Source organism: Lonchura striata, chromosome 2 (assembly GCF_050655825.1).
Source record: "Lonchura striata isolate lonStrDom1 chromosome 2, ASM5065582v1, whole genome shotgun sequence".
Lineage (NCBI taxonomy): Eukaryota > Metazoa > Chordata > Aves > Passeriformes > Estrildidae > Lonchura > Lonchura striata.
The window spans coordinates 73,643,323-73,662,637 of record NC_140704.1 but is presented as its reverse complement, the minus strand read 5'-3'; the positions used below and the strand labels follow the sequence as shown (position 1 = coordinate 73,662,637).

Here is a 19,315-nt window from a genome sequence, read left to right as displayed (position 1 = left end):
TTTAGCAACCTCCTGTTCAAAGTTTCTCCCTGCCTTTAGAAATTATATGATTGAAAAATAATCATTTGAGCAATTTTTTTGAAGGACTGGAGTTGCCTCAATCCCTGGTATCTGAACAGAGAGGAGTGTTTTTAGGGGGGCTAGAAGAAGGAATATAGATATTGTTGAGTAGTGTAGTACACCAATGTCTCAGAACTACAGATCAGTTTGTCTTCTCACACGCATTTATCAGTATAAGTGCTATAAACAGTTTCCAACTTCTTTTCAGGTAGAACACACCAAAATTTAAGGAAGAGAGATCTGTAAGAGAATCTTGTTTGAAATTGCAGTAGTTTGAAATACCTGGTTTAGTACATGACTAAGCTTCTTGAATTGTGCTGTTGCAACTTTAGATTAAAATTTTATGAAGTATTATATAGGGTGTATAATACTGAAAACATTTTTAGTCTATTATACTTCTGTTTGATTCTTCATATTTTGTTTCAATCAATGGAAGTCCTTTTTATGGTTTGGATTTTTTCCTTTTTATGTGTGCTACTTCCTTCCCCTCCCAAATTCCTTAGTGGTTTTTCCCATTTGGCAGACACATGAATTTGAGGAGTGGAAGCTCTTTAACAGGAGATAAAAAGCTGGAGCAAAAGTTGTATCCTATTCTTAAACCTTGTTTTTCTTCACCCTCTCCCTTTTCTTTCCTTTATCTCTACAGTTTTTCGATGCCCAAATTATATGACTAAACTCATTTGTGAAAGCAAAGCTGGTATAGGTTAGATTTTATAGTTCAAGTAAATGATTTAAAAAAATGTTCATTATTACATATATGATAGTTCGCCATATTTCTTGCAGACCTATATTTCTCCAAGTGCTGCTATATTTAAAGTGGCAGATGTTGGTGAAGAAACAGAGGCTATGCTGAACAACATGAGAGTCTATGGAACATGTATAGTCATTCTGATGGCCATAGTAGTTTTTGTGGGAGTAAAGTATGTCAACAAACTTGCACTGGTCTTCCTTGCCTGTGTGATTCTTTCCATCATTGCCATATATGCTGGAGTTATTAAGACTGCTTTTGACCCACCTGACTTTCCGTAAGTACATTATCAAAGTTGTGTGGGTTATTTAAAAGAAAAAAAGTGTTGGGAGGGAATAGCTGCTGTAACCACTTCATGTTTTAAGCTAAATTTCAAAACACAAACACATCGGTTTCAGTGGTAGGTTTATGTAGTTTAAATACCGATGTTGTCATTTGTTATTCTGAGTTACATATCTTAGTATTTCTCTCATTTTTCGTAAGCTATGGTAACTCTAGAAAATGTTCTTTGGTGCTTAAAATTTGGCTGTTATTTCATCCTCTCCCAAGGAGCAAGAAGGTGGGTTTTGCTGGCAGTAAATGTAACTGCTTTATCTAAAGATTTAAACTAAAACCTATAGAATGAAGTAAAAAGATCAAGAAACCATTGTAGCTATTAACCATAGTTACAAAAGAGGCATAATTTTAAACTTCCTATGTTACAAAGAAATTTTAGAAACCTCAATTTCTCACTACTTAAAATTGAAACATAGAAGTGTTTAAATTCACTTGTGTTTGTGAAGGCTTTTGCATTAATAAAATAAAATGGTATTGTTGTTATGCATGACACATTGCTTCTCAAGATCCTCTATGTGCTTAATTCTTGGCTCAATAGGAGTTACTTCTTTACTCCAGTTATTAGTTGCATTTTACTTTCCCCTGTTATATAAGTTGCATTTTTGTGCATATTTTTCTGTTGAAAGAGGAAACAAAATTATATTGCTTAAGACATGATCAGGATAAGGCTGGTAACTTCAATCTTGCATGGCACTTCATAACTAGAGTTATTCTTGGCTGTATGATTCAATTACATATGATGTTACATATGTAACAAATTATGTAACATGTTACATATGTAACAAAATATATTACAACTTAAAGATTACTTTGAAGTGTTGGTAATTACATTTCAAATTTACATTAGAGCACTACTTGTGGACTGTTCTGTAACATTATTTTACATGTAATATGTAAAATGTTGACATATTTCTGAATAAAACTTGTGTTTCTTACAGTAACTTCCAAGGGGGAAATAGTAATATCTTTTTGTCACCTGTATAGGTAAAAGAGAGTTTATGTGGATATGTAGCATAGGTAAGACTCATTACCAATTTCCTGGAAACTTTATATGTGGCTGCTACTGTAATATTATTGTACAGGGGGGAAAAATATAAAAAAAGTTTATTTTCCACTAAATATAATGGTTTACATTTAGAGTCTGCCTCAAAATGAGAAACTCAAGTGCCGGTTTATGTAATGGTAAGACTGATCTGATGGTGGTCATTAAAAAAACCCAAAGAAAACAGCTTTTGGATTGTAATGTTTTTGAGGATCATTTAAAGTTTTTAGTTGCTAGAAAAGGAAGAGCATGGTTTACTTGCTTAATCTTACTTTTATATTTTCTTCATCAGACTCATATTTTAATTAAGTTTATAATTTTACTTTTGTCTTGTAGGCTGAATGCATCATAATTGCTGTTATTTAGTAGTCAAGCTGCTTAAATTGATTGTACTTTCTGAAGAACAAATCAGAAGGCAAAACAGCTGCCAATACCATAAAGTAGAAATATTTGATCCATGTTTTAAAGACTATTGATGATAGTTTTAGATGTAGAAACTATATACTGTTTTAGTAGGTGTAGTATAGGCCTTAAGGTAGATAGTGTAAATAGCAGGTTTCTTAAGAAGTCTAGTGGACAAAAAATGGCTTAATTCACAGCCTTGTATTGAAGGAACACTGATTTTATTTTTCTTGTTTATAGTATCTGTCTCCTTGGAAACCGTACATTGTCAAAACGCAGCTTTGATGTCTGTGCCAAATTTACTGAAAGCAATAATGAAACAAAGACTACACCTCTGTGGCGCCTGTTCTGTGATAGTTCTTTGCTTAATGCTACATGTGATGACTATTTCAGTCTCAATAATGTAACAGAAATTCAAGGAATTCCAGGAATAATGAGTGGAGTTCTAACTGGTAAGTTGGAAAGCAGAGTGATTTAAAAGTTTTTGGACATTCTTAATTTGGCCAATGGCTGGTCAGTAGTACATTTGTCTAGTCAGTCACTATTTATTTGCCCCTAGTCTGTGTGAAAGATTGCCATCTTGAGCATGCTTCCTCCTGTAAAATTTTCATCTGGCTTTGAAGTGCTTTAATGTGGAGGTAATTGGAGTTTTATAGGTACGCTTTCAGAAACTATTGTTCAAGCAAAAAGGTGATAAAGTGCTCATCGCAGTTGTTTGGTTTATTTTGTGGTTTTTTTTTTTTTTAATGTGTATGCCAAATACACATTTCAATAAGCCATTCATTAATATATTTTCAAACTCTCCTGAGGGAGAACTTATTTCCAGTTTACAGGTGGTGCAATGAGAATGAAGTTCTGTGGATTGTCCAATGTGTGCAAGTTCATGATTGAATTAGAGAAAAGCTGTCTACAAAGTATATAGATTTTATTCTCTTTACAGATCTCTATGGTTGTGGCAACTTGGAATTCAAATTGCTTTAAGTCATAGGATTCATCTTAAATGTGTCCTAGAAGGGCTAAATATCTGGACTTTTCTGAAAAGTTATTCTTTTTTCTCAACCTAACTTTTAAGTCCACTTGGATTAGCACTTTTGGGAAAATAAGCATAGGAAATCTCTGTGTGACATGTTATGAAATGGGAAAGTGATTTCTATTCAACAAAGTATCTAATCCGATTTTACCCACTTGTGCTGGCATGCACAGTTCCAGAATTAAGTGGCATGCATTGCAGGGCTCAGGTCACTGCCACTCTTGTGTCACACTGAATAAAGGACACAAACAGTTGCGTGCTTATTAAGAATTAAGTGGTTTTGATTGGCAATTCAAGCTGATTTTTGAATTTTCTTCTTATGTTTGACATGGGGTAGATAGATGCTAATTTGGAGATCTAGTCTTATTTTACATCACTCATCAAATCTCTGCTAAAATTCCTGAAATTTGAAATTATCTTGTTTCATTAACTCTTTATGGTTTCAGTCCTATCTCTAGATCAGTCTATTACTCCTCTTAATTTGATTGTAGTAATACACATAGCATTCCTTAGGAAATAATACTTATTTTTAATCTTTGCTCTACTTTCTCTTCTGCTTCCCATGCATACTTCCACATATGCTTAACAATTGTAAGTTTTTTGTTAAAAGTCTAGGTATGAGTACCCTCTCTTTAGCCACTTATGGTTCAAAGTCCATCTTCTACTGTGCTCAAGGTTACTTTTTGCTATTATATAGCTTTAAAGGCTTAGAATACTGTACTTCAATTCCCTGGAGTAGTTCAGGATGTGTGAAAATCCTAATCATCCTGGCAGACCATGGGAATTTTTTATTTCCTTGCTGTAAAATCCTTTGCCTTCTTGACAGGCCAGAAGAGTATGTACTTTGTTTTCTCCCATATGATAGGACAACTTGTCCCATTTTCAAATAAGAATCACTGTGATCTGTTCTCACAGTCTTATCAAGGTATACAATCAGTGTTTTCAACACATTTAAGTTCTCAAAATTTACTGTTTGACCTATCACTCTTCATACAAACATGCTTAGTTTGCTGGGGAATTTGAGCCATATTCTGCTGGGTTTTTATTTTGCTTATCAGTGATCTTCTGGAGTCTGGTTACCCTGCTTTTGTCACCATGTGGAAATTTTTTAACATTAACAGCTGAACTCTGAACTGTTATGCAGGATTATTCTGTACAGGAGGTCTCAAATTATGGTTAAGTAGTATTTCTTTTACATGCTGCTCTTCAAACTACAAGAACAAGAAATATTAGTATATACTAAGATTATTTGAACCTGGAGATACGTCTCATTATTTTTTCACAATAGTACATCTGTGTGCCTGTGCAATATAAGTGTACATTCTACAAATATGTTAGAATTTAATTCTATAACTATATTTTGCTTTAAAGGAAGAGAAAATTTTGCAGGACACATCTCTTGCTACTGCATTCTTACTGGCATGGAATGGAGTGCCCACTGATACAATTGGTATTAATCATACTGGGAAATGTCATGCTTTTTGTGTAAGAAAAAGGCATCTGATTCTTAGTCTCACTAGTTGATATCCTGAAACAGAGAGGTGACAATGATTTTGTTTTTTCCCCCACCTTGTAGATAATCTCTGGAGTGCCTATTCAGAAAAAGGATCAATAATTGAGAAAAAAGATCAGCCATCAGTTGCTGGATCAGAAGAGTCAAAAATGGGTGGACTTCCTTATGTTTTTACAGACATCATGACCTACTTCACAATGCTTGTAGGGATTTATTTTCCATCTGTGACAGGTAGACACAACTGTTTTTCTTGCATGAGGATATGTACTTATATCTGGGAAAATATATTTTCATGTGAAATTTTTTAGTTTTCACCACTCTTACAGGTGACTCATGCTGTTGCAAGTTTCTGTGTCTGAGGTTATGTACCTAAAACATTCTGGTGCTAAGGAGACACAGGTCGTAGCTGATGACTTTTGAAGGTTACGGAAATTAAACAAGAAATCTGTTTAACGGCCATTTGCATGTCTGCAAAGAAAGCAAAGCCCTCATATGTTACTAAATGTTTATTCAAAATAAGGTGCCTTTATAATACTTTAATCTTCAAAGGCTTGAGAGAACAGTTTAATATTAAAATGATTCTTCCAGTGTCCAAGCTGCCTGGTTAACTGCCTGGGATTTGTTTACATGTCCAATATTTTGCCACATTAAACTGTGTAGACTTGTTTGTCGAGCCTAGACTAGGTGTATTTCATTTTCCTCAGCTTATGCTTGACTGAAAAAAAACAGGTATGTTTTTCTTCAAAAGTCCCAGTTGAAGTAATTGTAATATCAAGTAACAGACTAGAACTCAACAAAGAAGTTGCAGCACTGTTTGCTAGCTTATTATGAAGTGGAATAATTCCTTTGTATTCACTGTTTGAACCCCACTGCTCCCATTTCTTTACTTCAGACTCTTACAACATTCATCATATCTGAACCCGTGGTTAATGTTTTATTCCATGGAGTTTGACAATGTTTTTGCACTGGAACATCTTAACATTAACTTCTATGTTTTTGCTTCCAGTGGTCAGGTCAATTCTAGGAGAGATGGCAAAATTAGTTATTGTATAGGTTTCTTTCCCTCCTGTCACTGTATGTGCTACAAAATAATTCTGTTCTCTTTTTAGATTCACACACGTGTACATGTGATTTTTCTAACCATTCTTTTTCTTGCCTGCTCCTTTATTTTCTGCTTCTAAGGCTTTATTTGTTAGCTTATTGATTTGCTTGCTTACATTTGCTTGTTATTATGATGGTCTGTTTAGTAGAAAGTTAGTGCATTAAGTCACATTGGCTAAAATTGCTAAGTCCCTATTAATTTACAACATTCATCCCCAGTAGCAAAATTGCTACTCCTTGTATTTTTTTCATTTAAAGAATGATTCTGTGGTGATGCTTCAAAAATATTTTTTTTAATCTGTCTTTTTACTGACGTTTATAGGATTTGCTTACTCAAGTGGGTAGTAACACAGATTTCTGAATGAAATGAAGGTATAAATTGAGGATTAGTGTGGGATTATAATATGTTTCTGTAGCCTTTCCACTGGTAATATTTGAGTTAAATTTGGCTTAAAATTAGTTGTTCTTATTCTCTTAATTATTATCATGGAGTTACTATGAATTGTTTTTATTACATAAATTTTGTCTTTTTTTAAGGTATTATGGCAGGTTCAAATAGATCTGGAGATCTAAAGGATGCTCAAAAATCTATTCCTACTGGAACAATTTTGGCTATTTCAACTACATCTTTTATTTGTATCCTTTATACTGTGACTTTTTTCTTAGTCTACATTCTGTAGATTCTGTAGGTATAACAGATTTTTCACTGGAAAATCATTAGAGTTTCCTGAGTATAAAATGAAGTAAACCGAAACTGAAAAGAAATCTTTTATATTTGTCTAAAATATCAGTATTATTTATAAACATTATTAAAATATGTAAAATTTTATTAACAAATATATATATATTCTACTAGTACTTCAAATTCCAAGATGTAATTGATGATTTTAGTCAAGTGATCTGAAGGTTTTTAGCATTAGGGTTCAGTTGGCAGATTGTTGTCATACTCAGTATAACCAGATCTTAAACCAAACAACAAGTAATAGAAGTTGTCAGTCCTTCAAAACCTAGAGTACACAAGTACTTGCTTATGTGTATGAGAAAATGCCTGTTCTATTGCATGATATATGAGCTGTCTACTTCCAGTACTTCACAACTCGCTGTGAAATACAGTCATAAAGAACATAAACTAAAAAATTGTGGTAGGGAAGAGCTAAAAAAACCAAGCAAAAAAGCAGCCAGGAAACACACACACACACATACGTCATTGTCATGGACATTTTCATTTTATACCTTGGTGAAAAAATGTGGGGTTTCCTCTATGTGATTTTTTAGAGAGTAATCTTCCTTCAGTCTCATTAACAGATCTCTCCTGTATAGTGTTGTTTGGTGCCTGTATAGAAGGTGTAATATTAAGAGATAAGTAAGTAATATTCAGCTTCTAATATTACACTGAGTATATGTAATCATATGTTATAGTAATAGAACTTAATAGTGGCTCTTGTGTAAAATACCTATGTTGTATATATTTCTTTTGCTTAGTTTAGAACTGGAGGGAAAGCGTATGGCTGCAAAAACTGGTCAGGTCATTAGACTGTATGCTTTCAAGAAGCAGAAGCAGAATCTTATGAGAAATGTTTGAAGTTGAACCAGCCTAATAAAATGTTATTGATGAAGAAAATCATAATTAGTATTTGCAGAGCTGATGAATGGGGATAAGGTGATATTACTTTGGGCGAAGAAATAGGTTTTTGAGGAACAAATTTAAAAATTTGACAGTTACATGACATGGGGAGTTTGTAAGAAGACTGCAGTGCACCATCAAACCTATGATTTCCACTAGACATATGACTAGTTTTTGTTTTGAAATCTCACTTGTACATCAGGAGTCATGTCTATTTTCAACCATGTAATTGCCTGAAGAATTTAAGGCATAATATGAAGAATGAAGGGAATAAATGTGATGGACATGAGTATTAAGAGAATCTCCAGATTATGATCTATTTCTCCAATTTCTACAATTGTTTTCTTGCTGTTGTCTGGTTCTCTTTTCTACTGAGGGCCATATTTGCTTTTATGGTGATAAAATGGTGTCATTGGGGTATTGTTTAAAAGGTGGTGAAGTTGATGCTGAGACAACTTATTTTATATGTCTAGAAGGAAAACCATAAAGTAAAAGCTGGATTCTAATCAAACTAATACAAGAAGCAGTAGGGGATCCATTAAAAGCTTTTGACACATTCTCAGAGCATCCTCATAGACAAACTCAAGAAATGTGGACAGTGAGGTGGATTGAGAAGTGGCTGACTGGCAAATCCCAGAGGGTCATGATCGGTGTCATAGTCTAGTTGGACACCTAACTAGTGGTGTCCCCCAGAGTTCTGTATTGGACCAGTGGTATGCCCTTGTGGCCAAGAAGACCACAGTGTAATCCTATGGGAATAAATCATGCAGATTCCATTTTCTTCATGGTGGAAAAAGCCAACCTTGTGTGTGATTCTAGTTGGTTAGTTGCTTTCTTGCCAATTATTGTATTGGTTAGTAACAAGTTGTTATCCTGTATTGATTGGTCACTGAAATCCCCCGTGTGTACATGCAAGAAAAGTTGCTTGTGAGAGATAGTTTTCATTTATCTAACTACGTAAAAACAGTTTATACCGGTGCTAGTTGTTTTTCACACAGGAATAGATTGTTATGCTAACAAACTGCTCACACCAGGATTGCTTTCTCATGGGAATTTATAAAGTGCTAGCTTGACAAGGCCAGCCACTGATTCCGGGAGAGTAGGCCTGATTTTATGAGGCCTTTCTTTTATATTTTTTCTACCTTACAGCAACATAATCCTGGTTTGTGTTAGGAGGAAGAGCATTGCCAGCAGGTCAAAGGAGATCATCCTGCCCCTCTACTCAGCCCTGATGAGACTGCATTTGGACTGCTGAGTCCATTTCTGGGCTCCTCAGTACATGAGAGACATGGAGCCCCTGGAGGTCCAGTGGAGGGCTATGAAGGGGATAAAGGGATTGGAGCATCCCTCTTATGAGGAAAGGCTGAGGGAACTGGGCCTGTTCAGCCTTAAGAAGAGACAACTGAGAGGAGACCTTATCAATGTATTTAAGTAACTAAAGGAGGGGTGCTAAGAAGATGGACCTGAGCACTTGCCAGTGGTGCCCACCAACAGGACAAGAAGCAGTGGGCAGAAACTGATGCACAGGAAGTTCCATGAATATGAGGAAGAATTTCTTTACTGTGCAAGTGACTGTGCACTGGAACAGATTGCCCAGTGATGGGGTTTGGACTCTCTGTCACTGGAGATATTCAGGAACTGTCTGGACACAATCCTGTGCATTGGACTCTGCTTGAGCAGGGAGGTTGGATCAATTGACCCACTGTGGTTCCTTCCAACGTTACTCGTCTGCGATTCTGTGATTTTTACTTTAAAATGATATTACTGCACCAGTGAAAATATCTGTTAGTTTTTTCTTTACTATAAATATAAAAACCAAATCAAACTGCCTAGGAAATAGTAAATGAATTCTAAAATAAGAAATTAATGCAGAGCTAAACTCATATTTTTTAAATTTTCAGGGCAAGGAGGGGTAAGGGAATTTTGTAAGCTCTTACCTATTGTTAGAGCTGGTTGCAGTGTAGCAAGAGCCTTGAGTCCATGAACTTTCATTTACATTGCTGCCAGTTCTTATTTGGCTGAAATTCAGCTGAACAGTAAAGTGTGTGGATTTTCAGTCTGGTCTAAAAACTCGGTTGTGAGGCTTTTTTCATTATGACTGTTGTATCTGCAATGGGAAAAATAGGTTGTACATTTTCCTGTTTCTTGCATCTCTTGAAGTTATTCCTATTCTATGTTTAGTTGAAAAATAGGCATTAGAATTTGAACTAAGAATAAATAGACAGTTATAGAAATCTTGTTATAGAAGGACAATATGGGATTTATCCTGTAATTATGAGGAGTGTGATTTACCTTTTCCTTTTTTTCATCTGCTGAAAATAGTATGTAGTCATGCATCCAAACCTGGGCATAAGCAAAAATTTGAACACTGGCATATTATACTCACTTCATTGCTCTGTTTCTTGACCCTATTTTAAAAGCAGGTCTGAAAAGACAAAAAGCATTTAATTTTCCTTAGTTTTTCTCATTTATTTTTGTAGACTTTTCCTTTTTTTTGGAAAAAACTGAAGATATCAGGAAAAAACTTTGGTGACTTTACAGTAAAGATAGCCATAAAATTAATTCAGAAAAGTTTGCCAAGATATCTGATAATTGCTGCATATCTGCTTCGAGACAGCACTTAATGTGATTATAATGTCTTCTTTAAAACAGCACAATAAAGAGAGATTTCTTGGTTGGAAATCCTATAGTGCGTACTGTAACACAGTGTTTATTGTTAAAAAGTGCTGTTGTCCAGAAAGATTGAAATGTGAGTGTTGAAGCTATAGTAGAAGTTATTTTCATTCTTACTGATTCTTTCTTGTTTTGTTTTAGTCATTTTTGTTTCCCCTGTTCTTTCCGAAGGTTTGGAGAAGCAGTTAATGGAAATCTGGTGGTTGGTACACTGGCCTGGCCTTCTCCATGGGTTATTGTGATTGGTTCATTCTTTTCAACATGTGGTGCTGGTCTCCAGAGTCTCACTGGTGCACCCCGGCTATTGCAGGCCATTGCAAGAGATGGCATTGTACCATTTATTCAAGTGAGATTTTTTTTACTGTTGTTCATGTTGTTACAGTATTTCCAATGTAGCTTCTATTTTGAAAAAAAAAAAAAAAAAAAAAGGTGCATTATTTCTGCTGTTCCTGTAGAATGTGAAGAAAAGATTTGGAGTTCAGTTCTATCTGTGTACAATAACAGATCAGGCTATTGCAGGACAAAGTTTGAGCTTCAATATTTTTGTGCAGTGCAATTTAATTATATTTGGTTTTACACATAAAAATTAGTTAGAATATAAACTGAGACTATAGTATTCTATAAATGGAAATAAATTAACTAAGAAGCAACTCATAACTGAACTTCTAAACTATAGGCTGTGTTTATTGCTTGCATTTGTGAACAGAGTTATTTAATCTCACTATGGAACTGCATAAAATTTCTCATATTACAGAGATGAAATACTAATTTTTATTCATTTTTGTAAGGTAAATTAAGTTAGTAAAGATGAACAATAGAATTCTATCCCATGACTCCAAATATGAAGACTTGTTCCAACATATCTGTGCATATTTTAAGAAGAAATAAATAAGATTTTTCTCAAAGTAAGGGAGCTGGCAAACAGAAGATGATGAGAGAATTCTTGCTGGGCTGCTTCTGCAAAACCTAGACAACTACACTTGAGTTAAAAATAAGTAAATAAAACTCCAAAAGATCTGGAGAGCAAAGCTGTGATCTGTATGGTGAAGTTTGGAGTTTGAAAGCTTACCTCAAGAACTTGCAAGACTATCTGTAACAGGAAATAAACACACTAAGTATGCTAAGGTGGTGGGACTGAGTATTGGTGGAGTTTGACTTGTCAACGGAAAGGGGCTGTAATGCATTAAGTTGTAAGTTCTGGGTAGTATAAAGAAAGAAACAAGAAAAATTTACTGTTGCCTAAAGCAAAAATTTGGTAGAGAGAAGGTGACATTATGCTTACACATCCTGAGGGTTATACTTGAAAGGAATGAAGAATTAAAAGGAAAGATTTGTGGTTCGGGAAGTGAGAGAAAAGGAATTGAAGAGAAGCAGCATATTTATAGAGGGATTTGACACTTCAGGATGCACTTGCTGTTTTGCAGTGATATGGCTACTGTATGGACAATCAAGGAAATGCAAGGAGATTATTATAGAAGCAAGACTATGACGTACTTAAGAAAAAAACCCAAATTACTTGAAACATGAGTAGAAAAAAAGGGGATTTTAATATAATAGTAGGAAAATTGATGGAGGACAGGAAGCTAAAAGAAGAGGACAGCATGGAGAATGAATGAGGTCTTAATTTCTGTAATTGAATGGAGGACTATGGAGGAGATTAAATACGACAGGAACCTCAGGCATTTTGCCATCTGTCACCAGTATGGCTATATAGAATTCTCCACAAAGGAAATTGCCACATGCAAAATGTTTTTTGGTAGGGCTCTGTGCAGGATAATAGTCTTGTCTAATTTCTCTTTAAGGGTCAATATTATGTTGATAAGTACTGAATTGATACCTAATTTCTATGTTACAAAAAGTACTGGCCTAAATTATATTAGCTTTTTACTAGGCATAAATCTTTTGTACATATGGTTTTTAATTTTCTTAAGAATATTTCAATAAGAGCTGCCATAGGACTTCAATGTTATGTTATCTTTGCTTATTTTAGTAAGCATATTTCATACTGGAAATGTGTGTTTTGCAATTTTAATTTTGGCTTTTCATAGTATAGATTGCATCATTTTCCTTTATAACTAATAACTGCTTTTAGTTTGAGTTAGAACTAAATAAGTTAGTTCATGATTTCCACTATAGATTATTACTGTATAATGAACAGCTTTCCATAATCTTACTTTAAACTTGAATTGAACTAGATTTTTGGTCATGGAAAAGCAAATGGAGAACCAACTTGGGCTCTGCTCCTCACTGTTGGTATTTGTGAAATAGGAATTTTGATAGCCTCATTGGACAGTGTAGCACCGATTCTTTCAATGTAAGTATGAGTGTGGTGTTTTGTGTTCTTAAGTTAAATAGTATTTTATTTTAAAATTAACTAGGTAATTATTTTTCTTTTTAAAATAATACATGTTAGACTTTGTTTTCTATCAGATTATATTCCTGTTTTATCCTGGAGATAATATGAAACAACAAAATATTTTGGCTGAACTAATTTCTAGGCACAAAGACGTTTTTCCATGACAGAGGTCTGGAATGCTAATAAAAATATGTTCAACTTTTTAAGAACTTGGATTTTAAAATAGCAATTACTGCTATTTTAAGTCAAGTGCATCTAACAGAGACAAAATTCAGTCTTTTATAATATGAATAGATTTTTTTTTTTACTTTGTCCAGAACATGATACCATCTGAGCTTCTATAGGAAAAGAAAAAAATTAACTCTGTCCTAGCCAAAAATGATAAACCATGATTGTCAGTTATTTGCCATGTTTGTCTCCAAAATACATGTTTGAGGCTCTATATTATGGTAATGCCATATTTTGAGGCCTAATATTCTATAAGCAATCTCAAAAATACATGTTTGAGGCTCTATATTATGGTAATGCCATATTTTGAGGCCTAATATTCTATAAGCAATCTCAATGTCTGTCTTGTGTTCTCTTGGCCACTGTGAAAATACTATACAGGAAGATGTATTCCTTTCTTCCCTTTTTTGGATTGTGTTTATATTTTAATGCACATCTGTCTAGTACCTTTCTCATTAGAAAATGCTCTTCCTTTTTTAACAGGTTTTTCCTTATGTGTTATATGTTTGTAAATCTGGCTTGTGCAGTTCAGACACTTTTGCGAACTCCCAACTGGAGACCTCGTTTCAAGTATTACCACTGGTAGGGAATATTTCTTCATTCAGAAGAGTTAAAAAATAACTATACTGCCCTAAATTGTTGATTTTATTGCAATAATAAAACAAAATCTCCTTTCTGACTTAAATGAGTTATGATTCATGCACTCAATTAGGGCATCACTTGTTTATGTTTTTAGAATAGCGCCATAGTAATAGCAGTAATCATGAAAATGTGTGACTAATGTAGATGGTTTGGAAAGGGGTTACAGAATTACATTATATTCTGGTTAGAAGCCAATAGATCTTCTTTGGGAAAATGAGGATGAAAAACCATAAAATCTGCCTTGTATGTATACTTAAGGAGAACTGGTAAAAGTGTTCAGGAAGGTTAGGATGATTTTCATTTTGGTTATGCAAAAAATACACAAACCTAAAACTTCTACAGAAAAAAGTCTCATTCAATATAAATCAGTTGGCTCATTGATGATGTGATAACTGGATTTAAAATATGCTTTGGACATTGCATTTGATAACTGAAGTAAACCCTTTTAAAAGTGAGTAAAGGTCAAGAATACAAAAGGTGAAAGTGTGTTTTTTTTGTTTAGTCTTTTTTTAATGGGTTAAGAGTTCAAACATCTCAAACTAAGATTGAGAAGCTTCTTGATTTATTTCTAATTGCATAGTAAAAGTACATAACTTAATTAGAAATAATTATATTGAGAAATTTTACTGCTGAAATGACCTTAAATACTAAAGCATTTAGTAGATAAGCTGGCATGATTCTAGGATGTAAGAGTTACTTATGATTTTTCCTTTTAAAGAGTTGAGTGAAAATGAAATGTAAAGTATAAGCTTTGAAAAACTTGATGAATCTGCTCTGTAGTTACATAGTAGTTTGACACCTAATCCTCCAAATACATACATTTGGTAACAATTAGTTTTTATATTTTTCTCAGAGACATCAGTGAGGCAGCTGACTCACTGTGTGACTACTTCTAGCCAAAGCAGGTTTTGGAATGTTCAGCAGGAATTGGCATGGCATTTTCTTTTCTGAGTGAAAGTAGAGTCTTAGGTTAATTCAGGCATGAAAGAGCAGCTGTTGTTCTTTTATACAAACTACAAGAGTGATGTCCTCAGAACTTATAGAAAGAATTCCCTTAGTTTAAAATTGAACTCAGTGCACTAAAGTTCCAAACTAAAGGTACCAAACCAAAGTTAACTATATTGACATCCCATCAATAAAGTCAAAGTTAGCTCTAATTGGGAAATTGGGTGAAAACTGATTTGGGAGGTTGTATATGACTAAAAATATGCATAAACTGTCAATTTTAAGATTATTTACATCTGAATTTAATAAATGTGGGCAAACCAGGCATATAGACTTAAGTTTGGAAATGCTTTTGTAATTTTTTCAGCTTACATTCATTCTTTGTAACCTTTAGAAAGTTGTTTTCTGTATTCTATTGACTTGTGTTATTGGCCAAGAGACAGACCACAACAGAAGTGAAGAACAGAATTGATGAGTCAAAGTGAATTTAAATGAATCAACTATTTTTGCTGGAAGTAACAAAGTTGGTTTTTATTATTTTAATTTTTTAGCTTAAATTCAAATCAACAGTAATAAGTGATAATGTGTTTTGAAACTAAGCTTACTTGGAGGTACTGAAGTTTCAGTACTGACAAATGTAGTAAATTTATTGTTATATCTAATTTAGATGCATTATTTATGTCACACAAAGGTTCTGAATGCATTTTTTTTTCATATAAGCTAAAATTGGGACAATTTAAAAAAAAATATTTTATAATAGCTAAAAATAGCCTTTGAAGGAGAAAGGCCTTTCTGGAAGTTAACTTAAATAAGAAATTAACTTTGTAGAACATTTGCATGCCTATTTAAAAAAATGGAAAAAAATGGTTTCTTTTAGGACTCTTTCATTCCTGGGGATGAGTTTATGTCTTGCCTTGATGTTCATTTGCTCTTGGTACTATGCTTTGATTGCCATGCTAATCGCAGGATGTATATACAAATACATAGAATATAGAGGGTAAGACCATATATCTTATTTATTCTATATTTAATATCTTTACCATTCAGCAAAAAGCTCTTTTGTATAAAATAGATACAAATGAAATAATGAAGTTCAGAGTATTCTTTGAAACAAGGTAAAATCCGATCTCTGTTAAGGGTTGTAAGTTTTCAGATCTGAATTTCTCTGGAAGCTCTATTACATACTTTTCAACAGCGAGAACTGACAGAAATAAGAATTGATAAGTCTGGAAACTCTTGTTGGAGCAGAGATGATGGTGTAAACTTTCAGTACTTCAAGAACATTACCTCTCAATATCAAGCAGCAGCCATTACAAAAGTGTAAATTATTATTACCTTGTGCAGAAGCTCAAACTCCACATTTTTGCGTGTGTGGGCTTGATTACTTTCTAGAATTAATCTTTAAATTGCAACATACTTTGCACTGTATGCATTTGTGAAGAGATTGTCATACCTGTCAGACATGCTGAGCAATTATGAGTTTTAAAGTGTATGCTGTATTCATAAAAAAAACTCCAAAAAATGAAACCAGCAAAGACCCCAACTAAACAACATATAGAAACAGTACAGGTAATGATGATCAGTAAAGGTGCATGCTGTCCCTTTTCAAAGGATAGATACCCTATACTGGAAGAAAATAGTAATATCTGGGAGCAGGAAATTGAAACTAGGCCACTGTTTTGATAAGATTAAAAACAGCTCTTAAGTGTATCAGGTGGTATAAACTGTTCCACCCTGTGGATTCTCCGTCTTTAATATGTCCATTTCCAGATTAGATGCTTTCGTGGATTATAGCGTCTCCATTTACTGGGCTAATGATAAGGAAATTAAGTTCCCGATTTTAGTGAGGAAGTCAGATCAGATGGTAACAGTTATGCATGCATGTGTATATATATCTGTATGTATCAGTGCATACATAAAATTATGCATAATTCCAAATTTATATATAAGTTCTACAAATGTTGGCACATACCAGGACATTTAGCTTGTTGAAGGAGATGCTTTACTAGAGCTGGCTGAGTTCAGAGAAAATTCATGAGTGAAAATCAGAGGGAGAGAGGGTGGGCATGGGAGATGGACCCCTTGCCATTAATGAATGCATTCTCCTGACCACTTTCAATCACCAGTATTCTATATTGGAATTAAAATGACTGGAAAATGTAGGGAGGCGGAAAATGGTCAGGAGAATGGATGGAGGTTTAGGCTTTCTGGGAGGGAAGCTGGGAAGGAAAGAAAGTGGAGAAGGCTATAGTGGTGGTGTTGAGGGCAAGATGGGTTATACTAATGCATGTGAAGTCAAGTTTTGCTAATTTTGCTTCTTTAAAATCCTTTTAAGTATCCTTTGCTTATTCATTCTAGTGCTAAAATGCAACTTAAGTAGCTCTCACCATTACAAAAATGCTTCTGAAGTATGAATAAACTAGACCATAGTAAATATTTAAAAATTCAGAAAAAAATACCTTGAAGGGGTCTGGAACTGCTTCACCTTGGTTGTCTTCAATCTTGATTTAAGTCTAAAAGACAAGATTTTTTCATGCATTCATGCAAAAAGAGAGTGATCATTTTTTACATCCATTATCCCCCACATGTAAAAAACCAAGTACTTGATTTATAAATAAATGGGATGCTGTTAATTGAATCTCTTTTGTATCCTGAAGAGCGGAAAAAGAATGGGGCGATGGAATCCGAGGACTGTCTCTGAATGCAGCTCGCTATGCTTTGCTTCGTGTTGAAGACGGTCCTCCTCACACCAAGAACTGGAGGTAGAGTCCTATGTTTATTGGGGTCACTTAATTCTTGAAATATGTAAATATATTGGAATACTGCTAGTAAAGTGTGAAGTAAAGAAAAAATAAGACTCACCTTTAAAATTATGTTTTAACTTGGGCACGGCAGTGATGTCATTGAAATACTAATATTTTACTGAAATGGAGTGTGACTTGTGGTCAGTATCTAATCAACTTTGTGGCAAACTAACTTGAACTTAAATCCATATAGTATTGACATGGTTTTCAAAAGTACAGAAGAACTGTAATGCTTGATTATTTATAGATTTTTCAGATTCAAAGAAACAGTTACCCTTGAATCTCACTGTCTCCACAGAAGAAACACTGCAATTCCATAAGTGTGATTTTTTTTGTTTGTTTGTTTGTGTATGTTCCCTCTGAAATACATTGTACAAATCTACAGAGGAGTCTTTTTTGTTTAAATTCATTTTTGTGGTATTCTTTTTATACAGGTTCATTCAATAGTAGCACTTTCTAAATTGCTTAGATGCCATTAAAACAAAATCTCACATTTTACTGTAATGGAGTTATATGTCCACTACTATTTTTGCAATGTATTTTTTTTACTTGTTAAATTTAATTTTCCTTAAAGCCAACTTTAAAAGTTACTTAGCATTTAAAAATTAAGGACCTTTGCACATTGTCACTTCTGGTGAGTGTAATGTGATACTTTAATTCTAGTCACTGCTCACTGATAGTATCATGGGGTACATGCACATGCAGTGTATTAATGGCATTATTTTACTATTTTTCCTGGGACTGATGAACTTGACATCTCAGAGATACCAATGTAATGTAGAGTTGACAATCCTGTTAAATATTTGAGTGCTTCAGTTTCAAACGAGGTATCTTTCTATTGTGTCAATATAATTGCTAGAACTGAACCATCTTGTTATATCTTAAACTCTGCTAATTTTGAGGTAAGAAGTACGATCCAACTTGTCATCAGTCTTTTGAATTTATAACAATGACAGGAAAAGTATAAAATGTTGATTTTGGAAAAGTAAGTATATTGAATATTGATTAAAGGAAATAGAGTGCATACTCATCTAGCATGCAGTTGAAACTGAACTTTGGGTACTCTTGGTATGATTAAGGGGTTGACTGTCCTTTTGTAAGGACTTACACAGGTAGAGGAGTGGGTTGTTGAGAACATAGTGAAAATCCAGAAGGATTAACTGCAAGTTATCCTTCTATCCTTACCTGAATACGCCTGGTACAGGCATATTCAGAGCAGTGATACAAGACCGGGAAGCTGCTTTGGTAAAAAGGATCTGTGGTTCCCAGTAGATAGTAATCCAGCAGTGTGTCTTGGCAATGACATGCTGGACAGGAGGACAGATAGTGCATTGAGAAGTAAATATATTGGGAGATACTTATTTTTCTTTAGCACTCATTAGAATGCATTTAGAATATTTTTCCCATGTTTATGTACCATGATGTAGGAATGGCAAACTAAAGTAGATACAACCACAGATGATGGTTGGAGCACAGGGTATCTCTCCTCTGGGGAGGGGCTGAGGGGCTATGCTTATTCAGGTTCCAGGAGGCTGAAGAGGAGCCTAAAAGTTGTTATAACAAACATATAAACATCCAAGACCTAAGAGAAGGTTACTAAGAAGATGGAGTCAGATTTCTTACAGCAGATGAGGATAGGAGAATGAGAACATGATAAAATAATTAAGTACTGAAGAGGTGACCCAGAGGTCTGTTTCTAGAGGTTTTCCAAATCCAACTGAATGAAGCAGTACAATGTTCAGTGTTTAGTCATTTCAAGCAGGAGGTTGCACCAGATGACATTGGAAGAGTGATTTTATAATTTTCTAGGT

General features: G+C 34.2%; 1 protein-coding gene across 4 annotated transcripts in view; it reads left to right on the top strand.

The window, feature by feature from the left end:
- Positions 1-19,315, top strand: part of SLC12A7 (solute carrier family 12 member 7) — a 65,339-nt gene that overhangs the window by 23,109 nt on the left and 22,915 nt on the right. For 3 of the 4 annotated variants that reach the window (XM_085571594.1, XM_085571595.1, XM_085571597.1), the window contains exons 7-16: positions 844-1,085; positions 2,829-3,040; positions 5,195-5,362; positions 6,770-6,868; positions 7,538-7,595; positions 10,671-10,875; positions 12,725-12,843; positions 13,597-13,695; positions 15,578-15,697; positions 17,358-17,462. In XM_085571594.1, coding sequence (XP_085427720.1) covers positions 844-1,085; positions 2,829-3,040; positions 5,195-5,362; positions 6,770-6,868; positions 7,538-7,595; positions 10,671-10,875; positions 12,725-12,843; positions 13,597-13,695; positions 15,578-15,697; positions 17,358-17,462 — 1,427 coding nt within the window. The remainder of the gene's footprint in view (positions 1-843; positions 1,086-2,828; positions 3,041-5,194; positions 5,363-6,769; positions 6,869-7,537; positions 7,596-10,670; positions 10,876-12,724; positions 12,844-13,596; positions 13,696-15,577; positions 15,698-17,357; positions 17,463-19,315) is intronic. The other variant, XM_021540511.4, reaches the window with a different exon arrangement.